This window comes from Arachis ipaensis, chromosome B3 (genome assembly GCF_059453495.1).
Source record: "Arachis ipaensis isolate K30076 ecotype BB chromosome B3, ASM5945349v1, whole genome shotgun sequence".
Classification (NCBI taxonomy): domain Eukaryota; kingdom Viridiplantae; phylum Streptophyta; class Magnoliopsida; order Fabales; family Fabaceae; genus Arachis; species Arachis ipaensis.
The window spans coordinates 18,460,752-18,476,871 of record NC_142438.1 but is presented as its reverse complement, the minus strand read 5'-3'; the positions used below and the strand labels follow the sequence as shown (position 1 = coordinate 18,476,871).

Genomic DNA, 16,120 nt, shown 5'->3' with positions numbered 1-16,120 from the left:
CTCTTGTTCAGTGTGAGTCATTCTCATAACATCTAAATTATTGATGATGATTGAAAATTTTTCAAATATTTCACCGATGGTTTCTCTTTTTTTCATAGAGAACATATCATGTTCTTTTCTAAGCATAGCAATCCTTGTTTCCATGAATTGTTGTATGCCTTTTTGTGTGACTTAAAATTTATCCAAAATTTCTTTTACTGTTTTGCATCTTGACACTTTTCAGTATTCTTCAAAGCGAATGGCGCAATGTATCATGTTGATAGCCTTAGCGTTTAGCTGCATTTTCTTTTTATCTTCATCATTCTATTCGACTTCTTCTTTGAGAATCATCATTCTTTCAGCACTTGTCTTTGTTGGGACTTGTGAACTATCCACAATAATCTTTCAAATGTTGTAATCAATGGGCTGCACAAATATTCTCATTTTCTCCTTTCTGTAATACCCTCACTATCAGAAATCACGCTTCCGGCTGCGCTACTCTGATAGCAAGAAGTATTACGACTACTTTACATACTAAATACTAGAATAGGAGCCTGTAACTCAATACTGTATCGCTGATTTCTTTGAAAAAACGGAGATAAATACTTTATTTTAAGAAAATTACAAGCAGGCATAGATTCTTATACAAGACTCATTACATAATAACTCAATATAATATATATATAAAACACACAATTCCTATCCCTCTTACAAACTTGTAATAACAAAGATGAGGGAAGAAAATAATCTAATTAATACAACAACATATAAACCAAACATAGTATAACTCTTCTTAATGCTTCTTCATCTGATTCCTGAAAAGGTAAAGCTGTAGGGGGTGAGAACCTAACCACACGGTCTCACCACAGAGTTTCAAAGTTGTCATAAGAAGATATTCAATAAGAAAACTATTTTCAAATTCAGTGATTATCATTGCCTTATGAATCCTTTTAAAATTCAATAGCTAGTCGTTCAAAACCATTTCAAGAAACAATGTTTAATATTTTCAGAAATCCAAAGTCTTTCTTTTCTCATAAGCAAATCTCAATCAGAAACCAACCACGCAATCAAACAACACAATCATTAATTCAGCACCAAAAATCCATTCTCAAATGTAACACGCCAGGACAAACACAGGCAATACAGATAAGGAAAACACAAGTAGGAAGCAGTTACAGCAAATTGTTCAAGTAGCAGTTAAGAACAGTTTAGCAATTAGGCAAACCAAAGCAAGTTCAAACCCAAGCAAAGCATACAAATGCATATGATGCATGCCTGTCCTATGGCTGATGAGGCTCATCTGTCGGTTATCCAGCCAACCCGACAAGTCTGAATTGTCCTTAGACTGTCCCCCGACGTGCATCCCCAAGAGTCTATGCATAGCTTTTTCTCAAATAAACAATATTGCTCAATGGGGGTAACATTCCCGGGAATTTATATAGTGCCCGGTCACACTTACGTCGTAGGGTCAACAGAGTATCGAGTTTTCAACCTGGTACACGTGGTGGCAAGCCACGGCACTTAATCCAGGGAACCTCGTATCTCAGATATTTCAAATTCATAAGCCATGTGAATAATTCAAAGTTCATATCTCAACATTCTCAACATTCTCAACACCATAATCATTCATCAATCCAAATCTCATTTTCCAAATTCATTCAGAAACCATATTTCAAAGAAAATCCTCATTATCCTTCTTTCCATTTCGTTTATTAACAAATCTCAATTCAAAACATAATTCTTTCTTCAATAAATAAATCAATCTTAAGACATATAATGTTTAAAACCAAATCTTTTTAAATAATTACTTCAAATAAAACTTCCAATTTTATAAAATTTCGGCAGCATCTCCTCTAAAACTCGGATTCTGCCACCCTTATCGGGTCCCAACCAAACCAAACCAAACGCCTGTAAATAATTCAAATCACTTCCAAAAACCATTATCACAACAACAACACTCAACCCAAAGAAATTATAAAATCCAGAATTCAATCAACCAATCTATAAATCGCAATTTAAACCAGCTTCAATCAACAGCATCAATCAATAATAAAGAATTCTCGGTCTTCTCAAACAGTTTCAAACCAAACCCTTCCTCTAACCCTTTTTGAATCATTTCCAAAATAGCAAATCATTCTCAATAAAGAAACAATTTTCAAATATCAAGTACTTTCCAATTTTGTTTCAAAATCAAATTCCGATAATTCAAGAAAAACCACTTTAACAACATCAGTCAATTAACCAGAATATTCAACTTTCTCAATCGATCGATCAATCGAACTAACAATCCCATTCATCCAAAGCAACTAAATTCAATTCATAAGACTTACGAAATCACAAAAAAGTATTTTATGCATTAATATCGATTTATAACAACTCTGGAAAGTAAAACAAGTTTAAGAAAAGTGCCCCTACCTCGAATAATCAAAACCCATAAATCAAATACGTCCAAGAAACCTTTTTCTCTCGACTCGCACTCAACGGCAGCTGCATCTGCCACTCCGTTCACTTCCACAACAACAGAAACGGCTTCTATTTTAACCATGCAATTACTGGAACTCGACCCTAGAACGTCAACATCACAAAATTCTCAAAAATCTATAGCAGAATAACAGCGGTAAGGATATCAAGGTTAGAATAACTTACTGCAGCCATAGAAAATAGAACGATGGGGCAACAAAGAAGAGAATCAGGGACCTGTGCATCTGTTCTAGTGGCAATAACACCATTCTGATCGGTAAGACAGTAGAGATACCAGCAAAATCAGAATAACGGGGCAAAATAAAAATGGAATAAATTCAAGAAAAGAGAAAGTGGTTACCGGTAAATCTGGCCTGATTCCGAAAACGGCGTACAATCGAGTAATTAGCAACAATCAAAACCCAAGAAGACAGAGGCCTCATCTGCGTTCTCCGGCGGCCAGTACAGCGGCGTGAAGCTCCGACGACACAGCAGCAACATGGGTGCATCGACGGCGAGCCCAGTAGCTTCGGTGATGGCGGAAGAAAGGCGGCAACGACACTGGGTGTGACCCTCCTCTCACCGCGTCTCTCTCTCCTCGGCTTCAATAGTGACGACGGCGGCTCCAAGGCGGACCAGCAGCGACGGCGACGGCTCGGGCTGGACGGACGGACAGCAGCGGCGACATGCTTCCTGGCGAGGATGACGACGAAAGTGAGGCAGTGGTGGCTTCTCCTCTGCATGCGTCTCTACTCCCAACGGCAGCCAAGGCGACCCGACGGCGTGGCCTAGCAGCTCCGGCGCCCTTCCACCGGCGCGCTCTCACCCTCGGATCTCCCTCTCTTCCTCCCCCTTTCCTTCTTTCTCAGATCTCCCTTTCTTCCTCCCCCTTTCCTTTTTTTTTTCTCTTCCTTTCTTTCTTCTTTTTTTTTTTATTTCTTTCTTTCATTTCCTTTTGTCTGAAGCTGGGAAAGGTTAGGGTTTTGGGGAAAGGGTAAGACGGTGGGGGTAGAAGGTTAGGATTAGGGTAGTTTAGGTAATTTTAATAAAATTAGGGGTATAGAGTATTAATTAAAAATCTAATTTAATCTATTAAAATTATTTTGAAAATGTTATTTGATTATTAATTTACTAATTGACTTTTAATCGAATATTTTAATTTAAAATTAAAGTATTAAATTCTAGAGTTTCTATTATTTAACTAAATTGTATAAAATTCTTATTCTTTTACAACTGTTAAGCTGTATAACTTAAATATAGAAAATTATTCAATAATTATAAAATTAAGTAAAATTTCTAATTTAATTGTCAAAACTTGATTTAATTACTTTTAATAAAATAGTTTCTAAAAATAAAGTCTTTAATGAATAAATACATTGAAATTAACTCATAATAATATTTTTCGAAAATTATGGGTCTTACATCCTACCCACCTTATAAAAATTTTCGCCCTCGAAAATTAAAGTAATATACAAGGTAATACATAGTCTTTGCACTCTACTTTTTAAACACTTTATAGAAAAGTATGAAATCTTAGTATGCATATATAAATGTTCAAAATTTTACAAAAGCTTGGAGGAACAAAATAGAGTGCAAATCAAGATAGGCGTTCACAAAACAAAACGGTAGCTAGTGTAGCAAAAGGGCTACAAAGCAGGCTGGTATAAAACAACGGATATAAGGCTCACTCACAGATCTCTTACCCATCTCAGAACTTCAACTCCCCAACTCCATCATTCATTTCACAACTCCACAACCCGTCAGAATCCTAACATGTACAAACTCTTACGAGGAACGAATTGCTATACTCTTCATAACGTTGCACACTTATTAATCCATCTTTCACGTTTACGAATGGCATCTTAAAGTTTCGTTTGCTACCTCTAAAAGTCGTATGTGATTCTAAGGCAATCCTCAAATTTGTTTCAAAGAACACAAGATCTTGAAAAAAGATAAGCAACAAAATCTGCCAGGGCTTGAAAAGATTCTTGAAACCACAAGTAATCAAAAATGCATAAGGATTGAAGAGTGTGAGACAGAAAATTAGTTTGGACAATTCTCAAGAATGATTCCCGAATCAACAAAATCCGATAGGAATAGCAAAAGGAAAAGTAGTGCAGTAGTTTGAAGCAAAATTAAGTCGAGTCAAGGAATATGAGGTTTACAAAAAAAAAAAAAGAATGTCTAAGATCAAAGACAAGGCTCATAAGTCTCGAGTAGAATTAAGGATATTTTCGAATGAATTGCGCATAGAGAATGAAAAACATTTCAAAAATTATTTTCACATTTTCAAAGGAAAAGTGCGCATCAAACACTTTGTAAAAGAAATAACAAAAGTATATTTATGGCATTACGTTAATACAATTCCATGTTAAAATAAATTATGTAGAGTTTTGAAAGAAAATGAATACCGATATGACTAAGAACAAAAATATTCTCTCAAATATTTGAGAAAAATAGTTAGACGAACCACTTAACCAAAAGTAGGCATAAAACTCAGAAGGAAATCAAATTGCCTCTTGTCAAAATAATTTACAAGTTAAAGATAAAATAGGTGAGATTTGAAAAGGGAAAGTCAATTGAGTTAAGGCCAAAACAATTTTTCGAAAATCTTAAAAGACATTTAGGTATTCAATCAAATAAAGGTATACAGTGAAATCGTGACAAGGTTGTAAGAAAATTAAACGTTTGTTAAAAAAAAAAATTTCAAGGTTTATATTCAATCAAGTGTGTATAAAAATTATAGCAAATATGGAAGAAGAAATTAAACTTTATTTAGAAAAAAAATTCCAAAGTAAAAATTTGCTTGTAAGTCGGTTTCGAAACTTTATTTAATACAGTGCATGCCGACCTTAAAATAAATTTGTCAATTTAAAGAATAGCTATGGATGCAATTTAAGCGAGAAAAATTGATTTAAATTTCTTAAGAAGAGAATCTAAAACTTGTTTTAAAAGTTCATATCAAAATGAATTCGCCATTACATAAAGAATATTCGAGAATATTAAGATGTACTTAAAAAGAAATCAGGCCATATGAAAAAGGATCTTAAATTAAGGGAGTTCAAACAAGATCAACTAGGCATAAGACATCGAACAAGCCTTCAATCGAGCTACTGAAAACTTAAACCTCCTCTTCTACCAGTCGTTCCCTAAAGAGCTAACTCATTGGTTTTTACCTCTAAGGACCACGTGTGACACTGAGATAAGTACAAGTACATTCAAAGAGATACAATTCGTAGGAAGAGAAGAATAAGCAATAAAATTATGTTTCTCATGAATTTGGAAGGAGGTGTAAGATTGCAACTAAGCAATGATGTACAGGCACAAGAAAACATTTTGGAAAGAGTCATTTCGCATCATAACAAGAAATATGTAATTTAGGAATTCTAAGAGGTACAAGAAAATGGTAGTAGTAAATTAGATCAAAATAAACTAAAACCAAATCAGAGGAGTACAAGGTTCACAAAAATGTGAAGGAATGGTTGAAATGACCAACAAATAAGAATGGTTAAAAGTCATAAAGTATGTCAGAAGGGAGAATCAAAATGCAAATAGAAAAATTTTTTTTTTTCAAAGAACTCCAATAAGAATTATAGAGAAGAACAGGGTAATTGCTTTATAAAATTCAAGAGAATCATCAAAAACGAAAATATTGTGTCATATTAAAACAAATTCAAGTCGAACTAAATTATGAAGAATTTGTGAAAATGAAAATTAGCTAAGCTAAGGATGAAATGTTTTCTCGACAACCTTGAAAGGTACTTTACATAATCAATTAAGAATTTGCATAAAAACAAAACGATGTTACTAGGAAATCAAGTTATTTTTTGCCAAAACTATTTCTAAGGTAAAGACAAAATATGTGAAATTTGAAAGATGGAATCTAATTGGACTAAGAACCAAAAATAATTCTTTAGAAATCTCAAAAGGTACTCATGCGTTTAGTCAATTAGGAATATATAGAGAAATTACAGTAAAATTGAAAGGAATTTCAAATTCTGTTTAAAAAAGAAAATTTGAGGAATGATTTCAAAAATGCATATGAATAAAAACATGCCAAATTCAAAATACCTTTATCAAAATTTAAAGAATGATTATAGGTACAATAAGGTAAGAAAGGATTGAGTTAAAATTTTCTTCTAAGAAAATCGAAAATCTCTTTTAAAAAGTTTAAAACTAAAATTCCAAGTATATATATATTTTGAAATCACAATCTCATAAAAATATTTAAGAAGATTGAGAGATGTAAGGAAGGAAAGCCACTCACATTTTGAGAAAGAAAATTAAATCAAAGAATTCGAACAAAATTCACAAGACATGACAAATCGAATAAATTCTCAGCTAAGTCGAAGAAATACAAAATTCTTAAAGAAAAACAACCCAGTCAATAGCAATTTCTTAAAGATTTCAAAGACCTTCCTGATACATTAAACGATTTTCAAAATCACATAAAAGAGTACATAAATAAAGAGTCTGAACAGACAAAAACAAATCCTCGAGAATTAACTCCTAACGTCCTCAAGCCGCGTGATAAGCGTTACCTATTTCTTATCAATTCCGATTCGCCTATAATAACCTATTAACTTCCCGTTCACATAAGTCATCAGTATTAAGTTGGCCAGACTTAACATCAACAGATATGCAACGGTAAGTTAACAGTGTTAATTAATAGGCAGTCATGTACATAAAGTTCTATTCTCGTTATTTAAACAAGACCTACTACATGACAGACTCTCAGAGTATGCAATTAAAGCATAATCAGTCCATCCCAAGGCTCTACAGGAAAGACCGCTCTGATACCATAATGTAATACCCTCACTATCAGAAATCACGCTTCCGGCTGCGCTACTCTGATAGCAAGAAGTATTACGACTACTTTACATACTAAATACTAGAATAGGAGCCTGTAACTCAATACTGTATCGCTGATTTCTTTGAAAAAACGGAGATAAATACTTTATTTTAAGAAAATTACAAGCAGGCATAGATTCTTATACAAGACTCATTACATAATAACTCAATATAATATATATATAAAACACACAATTCCTATCCCTCTTACAAACTTGTAATAACAAAGATGAGGGAAGAAAATAATCTAATTAATACAACAACATATAAACCAAACATAGTATAACTCTTCTTAATGCTTCTTCATCTGATTCCTGAAAAGGTAAAGCTGTAAAGGGTGAGAACCTAACCACATGGTCTCACCACAGAGTTTCAAAGTTGTCATAAGAAGATATTCAATAAGAAAACTATTTTCAAATTCAGTGATTATCATTGCCTTATGAATCCTTTTAAAATTCAATAGCTAGTCGTTCAAAACCATTTCAAGAAACAATGTTTAATATTTTCAGAAATCCAAAGTCTTTCTTTTCTCATAAGCAAATCTCAATCAGAAACCAACCACGCAATCAAACAACACAATCATTAATTCAGCACCAAAAATCCATTCTCAAATGTAACACGCCAGGACAAACACAGGCAATACAGATAAGGAAAACACAAGTAGGAAGCAGTTACAGCAAATTGTTCAAGTAGCAGTTTAGAACAGTTTAGCAATTAGGCAAACCAAAGCAAGTTCAAACCCAAGCAAAGCATACAAATGCATATGATGCATGCCTGTCCTATGGCTGATGAGGCTCATCTGTCGGTTATCCAGCCAACCCGACAAGTCTGAATTGTCCTTAGACTGTCCCCCGACGTGCATCCCCAAGAGTCTATGCATAGCTTTTTTTCAAATAAACAATATTGCTCAATGGGGGTAACATTCCCGGGAATTTATATAGTGCCCGGTCACACTTACGTCGTAGGGTCAACAGAGTATCGAGTTTTCAACCTGGTACACGTGGTGGCAAGCCACGGCACTTAATCCAGGGAACCTCGTATCTCAGATATTTCAAATTCATAAGCCATGTGAATAATTCAAAGTTCATATCTCAACATTCTCAACATTCTCAACACCATAATCATTCATCAATCCAAATCTCATTTTCCAAATTCATTCAGAAACCATATTTCAAAGAAAATCCTCATTATCCTTCTTTCCATTTCGTTTATTAACAAATCTCAATTCAAAACATAATTCTTTCTTCAATAAATAAATCAATCTTAAGACATATAATGTTTAAAACCAAATCTTTTTAAATAATTACTTCAAATAAAACTTCCAATTTTATAAAATTTCGGCAGCATCTCCTCTAAAACTCGGATTCTGCCACCCTTATCGGGTCCCAACCAAACCAAACCAAACGCCTGTAAATAATTCAAATCACTTCCAAAAACCATTATCACAACAACAACACTCAACCCAAAGAAATTATAAAATCCAGAATTCAATCAACCAATCTATAAATCGCAATTTAAACCAGCTTCAATCAACAGCATCAATCAATAATAAAGAATTCTCGGTCTTCTCAAACAGTTTCAAACCAAACCCTTCCTCTAACCCTTTTTGAATCATTTCCAAAATAGCAAATCATTCTCAATAAAGAAACAATTTTCAAATATCAAGTACTTTCCAATTTTGTTTCAAAATCAAATTCCGATAATTCAAGAAAAACCACTTTAACAACATCAGTCAATTAACCAGAATATTCAACTTTCTCAATCGATCGATCAATCGAACTAACAATCCCATTCATCCAAAGCAACTAAATTCAATTCATAAGACTTACGAAATCACAAAAAAGTATTTTATGCATTAATATCGATTTATAACAACTCTGGAAAGTAAAACAAGTTTAAGAAAAGTGCCCCTACCTCGAATAATCAAAACCCATAAATCAAATACGTCCAAGAAACCTTTTTCTCTCGACTCGCACTCAACGGCAGCTGCATCTGCCACTCCGTTCACTTCCACAACAACAGAAACGGCTTCTATTTTAACCATGCAATTACTGGAACTCGACCCTAGAACGTCAACATCACAAAATTCTCAAAAATCTATAGCAGAATAACAGCGGTAAGGATATCAAGGTTAGAATAACTTACTGCAGCCATAGAAAATAGAACGATGGGGCAACAAAGAAGAGAATCAGGGACCTGTGCATCTGTTCTAGTGGCAATAACACCATTCTGATCGGTAAGACAGTAGAGATACCAGCAAAATCAGAATAACGGGGCAAAATAAAAATGGAATAAATTCAAGAAAGGAGAAAGTGGTTACCGGTAAATCTGGCCTGATTCCGAAAACGGCGTACAATCGAGTAATTAGCAACAATCAAAACCCAAGAAGACAGAGGCCTCATCTGCGTTCTCCGGCGGCCAGTACAGCGGCGTGAAGCTCCGGCGACACAGCAGCAACATGGGTGCATCGACGGCGAGCCCAGTAGCTTCGGTGATGGCGGAAGAAAGGCGGCAACGACACTGGGTGTGACCCTCCTCTCACCGCGTCTCTCTCTCCTCGGCTTCAATAGTGACGACGGCGGCTCCAAGGCGGACCAGCAGCGACGGCGACGGCTCGGGCTGGACGGACGGACAGCAGCGGCGACATGCTTCCTGGCGAGGATGACGACGAAAGTGAGGCAGTGGTGGCTTCTCCTCTGCATGCGTCTCTACTCCCAACGGCAGCCAAGGCGACCCGACGGCGTGGCCTAGCAGCTCCGGCGCCCTTCCACCGGCGCGCTCTCACCCTCGGATCTCCCTCTCTTCCTCCCCCTTTCCTTCTTTCTCAGATCTCCCTTTCTTCCTCCCCCTTTCCTTTTTTTTTTCTCTTCCTTTCTTTCTTCTTTTTTTTTTTATTTCTTTCTTTCATTTCCTTTTGTCTGAAGCTGGGAAAGGTTAGGGTTTTGGGGAAAGGGTAAGACGGTGGGGGTAGAAGGTTAGGATTAGGGTAGTTTAGGTAATTTTAATAAAATTAGGGGTATAGAGTATTAATTAAAAATCTAATTTAATCTATTAAAATTATTTTGAAAATGTTATTTGATTATTAATTTACTAATTGACTTTTAATCGAATATTTTAATTTAAAATTAAAGTATTAAATTCTAGAGTTTCTATTATTTAACTAAATTGTATAAAATTCTTATTCTTTTACAACTGTTAAGCTGTATAACTTAAATATAGAAAATTATTCAATAATTATAAAATTAAGTAAAATTTCTAATTTAATTGTCAAAACTTGATTTAATTACTTTTAATAAAATAGTTTCTAAAAATAAAGTCTTTAATGAATAAATACATTGAAATTAACTCATAATAATATTTTTCGAAAATTATGGGTCTTACACTTTCCGTAAGTGTAGTTCTTGCCATTAAAGAAGGGAGGTCTATTATTAGATTGATCCTCAGTTAGTGTATAAGCCACAATGTTTACACCCATATTATTGGCCATTGGATCTTTACTCCAAATTGTGAAGTTTGCTTCTTTGAGACCGGGCTCTAGATACCAATTGAAGGTTTTCAATGGCCTAGAAAAAAGGGTTGAATCTGTGACCTCTTTTAAACTTGTACACTTTAACTTCAAACTAAATTTAAATTAGAGTTGCTGTTAAGTCTGTAATATTGAATATGCAGGAGATAATTTTGTTTTGTCTCTCAATGATTGATCAGTAACAAAGAAAATTAGTTACTTTTGAATACTTTGAGTTGTTGTCACATCTGTCAGATAGAATATGTAGGACACGGTTTTATTTTGTCTCATATCGAATGAAAATAGAAACATAATAAAAAAGAAAAAATGATACAGCCATATATCCTGATTCAGCCATCATGTGCAATATGGCTTACATCAAGTCTCCACTATAATTGTGGTAAAATTTTTACTATCTTTCTCAAAGATTACAAACACTAATTTTCAAGGATTCTACCCAATCCTATCAAGAATAAACCAAACTTCTACCCAAATTTGATTTGATTAAGTTCACTTTCTAGACTTTCAACAACTAAGTGCTCTCCCAACTTAGTAAGAAAATCTTTTCAGGATCATGAATATAAAATAGAAATATATACAAAAGAATTTGACAATTTTTTAGCTTTCTCCAAAATTACTCTCTTTGCCTTTTCTCTCAATGGCTTTTATGGAAACCTTACATAATGTCCTTTTTCATTTTTAAGAAACAAAGCTTCCAAAACTTCCAATACTTGAGCTTGGTTGAATACCTTTGACTTTGTTCTTCTTCCCCAAAAACCAGAGTAGAGACAAAGAAAAGTGATGGAACATCAGTAGTGATTTCATGGATAATAGTGTTAGCTCGAATCCTGACCTAGCTACTTCTCTTTCTTCTCTTTTTTTTTTTTACTTCAAATATCTGAACCATTGATCCATTCTTGGACCCCAAGTTTCAATTGTGACATTTGATTTACAACAGAGAAAGGCAACCTCTATTTTTTTCTTCTTACCTGAAAATATACAGCAGATAGATGGTTGCTTCAACAAGTTAAAGAGTTGCAAAAAGATAGTAACTCATCTTTTTTTATTTTTCTCTGCATCATATCAGATTTGATTTTTTCTTTTAGCTCCAACTTTTAACTTGTTCCTCTTTTTTTCTTTTAGTACATAGGTTTGGTGATCCACCTTTTTCACTTTGTTTGAACCTAATTTGAACATTTCTTTTTACTTGTGAAATATCTTTTCATCCTTGATTTAAGGTTAGTCACATGGGTTATGGTCAAAAGAGAAAAGTGATTGCTTGGTTAGAAAGTTGAATAATTAGTTACGGGCCAGAGAAAAAAATAAGTGCTGTTAAAGGAATTTTGGGCCTGTTTTTGAATATTTTATTTTTCTTCACAATAAACACACACATCACACACACTTTTGGCCCTCTTATCTGACCATACAACTTGAAAATAACTCACAAGATAAAAAATTGGCCCAACTTTCACAGAATTCCCATGATCAGCAAGACACCCACCCAAAACCAAATACCCCCTTACACTACCAAGAGAATTGGGCTAGCCAGACCTCTCCTAGCCAAGCTCTCACTTTTGAAATCAATGAGACTAAACTCCCTGACCCCACACATGAGGAATCCCTAACCCCATTAATATGGATTTTGGCTCCATAAACTCCACTGGTTTAGATGAAGCTATGCAACAGTTTGAAAATGATGAAGGCCAAGAAAAAGAACAGCAAGCGGGAGAATCTCCACATCAAGTGGAGGAAATGCAATGCTCTTAATCATAGCGTGGACTTAAAGTCCTCAGCTAGTAATATTTCACCCTGTACTTTGTTCCTTTCTTATCTAGATTTTATCATGAATATAGTAGCTTGGAACATCAGAGGGGCTACGAATAATGCAACCATTCGCACCCTAAAAGAAATCAAAAGGCAACACAAACCTACTATTACTCTCCTCTACGAAACTAAGTGCAGTGGGGACAGAGAAAAAGAAGTCATTAGAGTTATGCAGTATAATTTCTACCATATCAAAGAGGCCGAGGGTTATGTAGGGGGCATATGGATTCTTTGGGACCAACCTTCTATCAGGATTGATATCCTAATATCACATCAACAGTTTGTTCATATAAAGATAAGAGACTAGCAAAATAAAGTCTGGTATCTCATAGCTGTGTATGCTAGTCTCCAAGAGGTAGTGAGAAGAACTTTGTGAGAAAGTCTTAAAAGAGTTGCTGAAAATGTAGCAGAAGCTTGACTTGTGGTTGGGGATTTTAATGAGATTGCTGATAAGTGAGAAAAAAAGGGAGGAGCTAGTGTTGATAGAAATGTTTGCAGAAATTTCAAGGATTGGATACAAAGCTGCAATTTGCTAGACTTGGGATATGTGGGCTCAAAATTCACTTGGAGGGGTGGTCAAAGAGAGGGGTTGGATCAGGTCTTCAAGCGGCTGGACAGGGGACTATCAAATGCAGATTGTCGGAGAGAGTTTGCGAATGCCAGGGTAGAGATTCTTCCGAGAGTAAATTTGGATCACCACCCCCCCCCTCTTGGTTAACATGACTCCCTTGATACAGGTGATGGGAGAGAAACCCTTCCGGTTTGAAGCTATGTAGAAAACCCACCCCACTTTTAATGATTTCATAAGCAATTCTTGGCCGAAAGACTCCTCATTCCCTAGAGCGCTCTCATTTCTTACTACAGCTCTCAAGAAGTGGAATAGAGAGGTTTTTGGTAACGTCTTCAAGAGGAAGAGAAAGCTCTTAGGAAGTATTGCTGGAATTCAAAGAACACAATCATATGACAAGAACCCTTTTTTGGAAGATTTGGAGAGAGAATTAAATCGGGAGCTAGAGCAAATCCTTGAGCAAGAAGAGATCCTATGGATGCAGAAATTCAGACAATTGTGGATAACAGATGGAGACCGTAACACAAAATATTATCACACAAAAACAGCCATAAGAAGAAGAAAGAACAGAATTTTGAAGCTGCGATTGGAGAACGGTAGCTAGAGTGAAGATTAGGAGGAACCGAAAAATTCAGAAATAGCTTATAATTACTACTCAAAGCTTTATGAGGAAGATAATTTCTGCAGCTCTTATCTCAGAACTAGCACTACTTACCCTGTATTGAGCAACCAAGATAAGACATCTATCTCAAAAGGTCCAAATCTTGAAGATATTAAAGCAGCTTTGTTTAGCATCAGTTCGCTAAAAGCCCCGGGAGAGGATAGATATCCAGCTTATTTCTATAAAGATAACTGAAATACAATCCAAGAGTCACTATATGCTTTTATTAGGAATGTTTAGGAAAATCCGCGCAAGAGATGGGAGCCATTAATCAGACCCTTATCACCCTTATTCCAAAAATAAAACAACCAAAATTTATCAACCAATATAGGCCGATTGCTTTATACAATGTGATCTATAAGATTATTACGAAGATTCTGATGGCTAGAATTAAATCTTGCAGATCGCATAGCCCCTAACCAATCCAGTTTCATACCCAGCAGAATCATTTACAACAACATAATCATAGCAAAGAAAATGACACATGATTTAAGGAAGATGAGAGGCAGAAAAAAGTATATCACTATCAAAATAGATTTTGAGAAGGCATATGATCGTTTAAAATGAAATTTCATTCTTCAGTGCCTAGAAAAGTTCGAGGTGGATGCGAAAGCTAAAAGAATTATTGAGGCATGCATCAGTTCAGTCACTTACAAGCTGCTATGGTATGGAGGAAAAACTTGTAGCATCAATCCTTCTCAGGGACTAAGACAGGGGAATCCCCTATCTTTTCGTGATAGCCATAGATAAGCTGTCTCATATCATAGAGGAGAAAGTTGAAATAGAAAGCTGCGAGAGATGGGCCAAACATCTCTCATCTTCTATTTGCTAACGACCTCCTTTTGTTTATAGAAGCATCTGTAGATCAAATGGCCACCATTATGGAGACCCTCAACTCTTTTGGAAGGGCGTCGGGATTGAAAGTAAACCCAGAAAAAACTTCAATAGTCCCTGACAAAATGAGAATTTGCTCCGTCAACTCTAATGGAGGACAAAATGGCCCCCGACAACTCTAACGGGGGACAAAATAGTCCATGGCCGCTCTATTCAGAAACGACGCTGGTCTCCCCCAATTTTCATTGTATCTCACATAACCCTAACAGTTTAACACTGCAACTTCAAGCTACACAATGCACACTCTGCAACTTTAATGTTCACAAGAAGAAAAATCATTAACATTTTTCTCTACCAATTCATATTCAAGAAACTGATGACTATGTCTCTCAAGTATTTATCGTCTTCGATGGATCACATGAATCTAGACAGTAAGTCCAATTTGTTAAAACCCATCGTCATCATCGTCATCTTCCTCTTCCTCTGCCCTATCATTTTCATGGCCACATTAACCACCACCCCGATCGCTTCCTTCAGTTTTTTCTCCAAACCAAAGTTCAGTAATCGCTTCATTTTTCATATGAGCGTTGATGGCAACATTGCTCGCTGTACTGATAATTTGGATGCGAGGTCGAAGCTGTCTATCAGCTTGGACTCCGGGAGAGAAGGAATGAAACACTTGGAGTCCATTCCAAATGAGAATTTGCATATGATGTCGAAGAAGAATCTTTTCATGATGTCCTAATGTCCAACAATCTATATTGCTTGTCGGAGAGTGGAGAAAGGCGTGTTCTTGGAGTAATTGTGGAGCTTGGTCTTGAGGATGTGGAAGATATTATCGGGGTTGGAGGTGATGTTATTATCGAAGATGTGGAGGTAGATACTTCTGGTGGATGAAGTGCAGAGGAGGTAGATGTACTAGTCACAAAGATTTGGAAAGTGTGTGGTTCATGACATGTTGAGATATGTACGATACGCGTGACAATTATACCATGACTTGATTTTGGAGTTGAAAAGGAGGAAGGAGAAGATGGAAAAGAAGATTGTGAAGGTGAAGAAGGAGAGTACGAATGTTAAGGTTATGCAAGATAGGATAGAAATTGAGAGAGAATGGCATCGTTTCTAAACAGAGGGGGCATAGAGCATTTTGTCCCCCATTAGAGTTGTCAGGGACTATTTTATCTTCCGTTAGAGTTGATGGGGGCAAAGGACCTAAGTGACTGACGGATTTAATTGTTAGGGACCAATCGAGTAATTAATTTTAGATGAGGACTAAAGTGTTTGGTCCGAAATTTTTTGGGAACCAAAATGGGTAAATATTCTAAAAAAATGACTTCTCTTATAATAAAAATTTTTTTTATCATTTTTTTAAAATAAATATTTTTAAGACTAAAAAACTAAACACAAAATAATTTATTTATAAGTTACTTTTAATATA

At 35.4% G+C, this 16,120-nt stretch overlaps 2 protein-coding genes across 2 annotated transcripts; both read right to left on the bottom strand.

The window, feature by feature from the left end:
* Positions 1 to 2,511: 2,511 nt before the first annotated feature.
* Positions 2,512 to 3,182, bottom strand: LOC148569959 (uncharacterized). The gene is made up of 3 exons (XM_088507918.1): positions 2,801 to 3,182; positions 2,626 to 2,684; positions 2,512 to 2,544 (listed from the first exon to the last, which is right to left on the bottom strand). The coding sequence occupies exons 1-3, from the start codon at positions 3,180 to 3,182 to the stop codon at positions 2,512 to 2,514; spliced, it is 474 nt and encodes a 157-aa protein (XP_088364044.1).
* A 6,139-nt stretch (positions 3,183 to 9,321) lies between these two features.
* Positions 9,322 to 9,992, bottom strand: LOC148569958 (uncharacterized). Its single transcript, XM_088508062.1, has 3 exons — positions 9,611 to 9,992; positions 9,436 to 9,494; positions 9,322 to 9,354 (listed from the first exon to the last, which is right to left on the bottom strand). Exons 1-3 carry the CDS (start codon positions 9,990 to 9,992, stop codon positions 9,322 to 9,324), a joined length of 474 nt encoding a protein of 157 aa, XP_088364188.1.
* Between the last annotated feature and the right edge of the window lie 6,128 nt (positions 9,993 to 16,120).

What these genes read in the sequence shown, in the direction of transcription:
- LOC148569959 (XM_088507918.1), bottom strand. Translation starts at nt 3,182, where the DNA reads ATGCAGAGGAGAAGCCACCACTGCCTCACTTTCGTCGTCATCCTCGCC. An exon ending in GAATCAGGCCAGATTTACCG is followed by an intron (nt 2,685 to 2,800) that starts GTAACCACTTTC and finishes CCACTAGAACAG; the next exon opens with ATGCACAGGTCCCTGATTCT. An exon ending in TTCTATTTTCTATGGCTGCA is followed by an intron (nt 2,545 to 2,625) that starts GTAAGTTATTCT and finishes TTGACGTTCTAG; the next exon opens with GGTCGAGTTCCAGTAATTGC.
- LOC148569958 (XM_088508062.1), bottom strand. Translation starts at nt 9,992, where the DNA reads ATGCAGAGGAGAAGCCACCACTGCCTCACTTTCGTCGTCATCCTCGCC. An exon ending in GAATCAGGCCAGATTTACCG is followed by an intron (nt 9,495 to 9,610) that starts GTAACCACTTTC and finishes CCACTAGAACAG; the next exon opens with ATGCACAGGTCCCTGATTCT. An exon ending in TTCTATTTTCTATGGCTGCA is followed by an intron (nt 9,355 to 9,435) that starts GTAAGTTATTCT and finishes TTGACGTTCTAG; the next exon opens with GGTCGAGTTCCAGTAATTGC.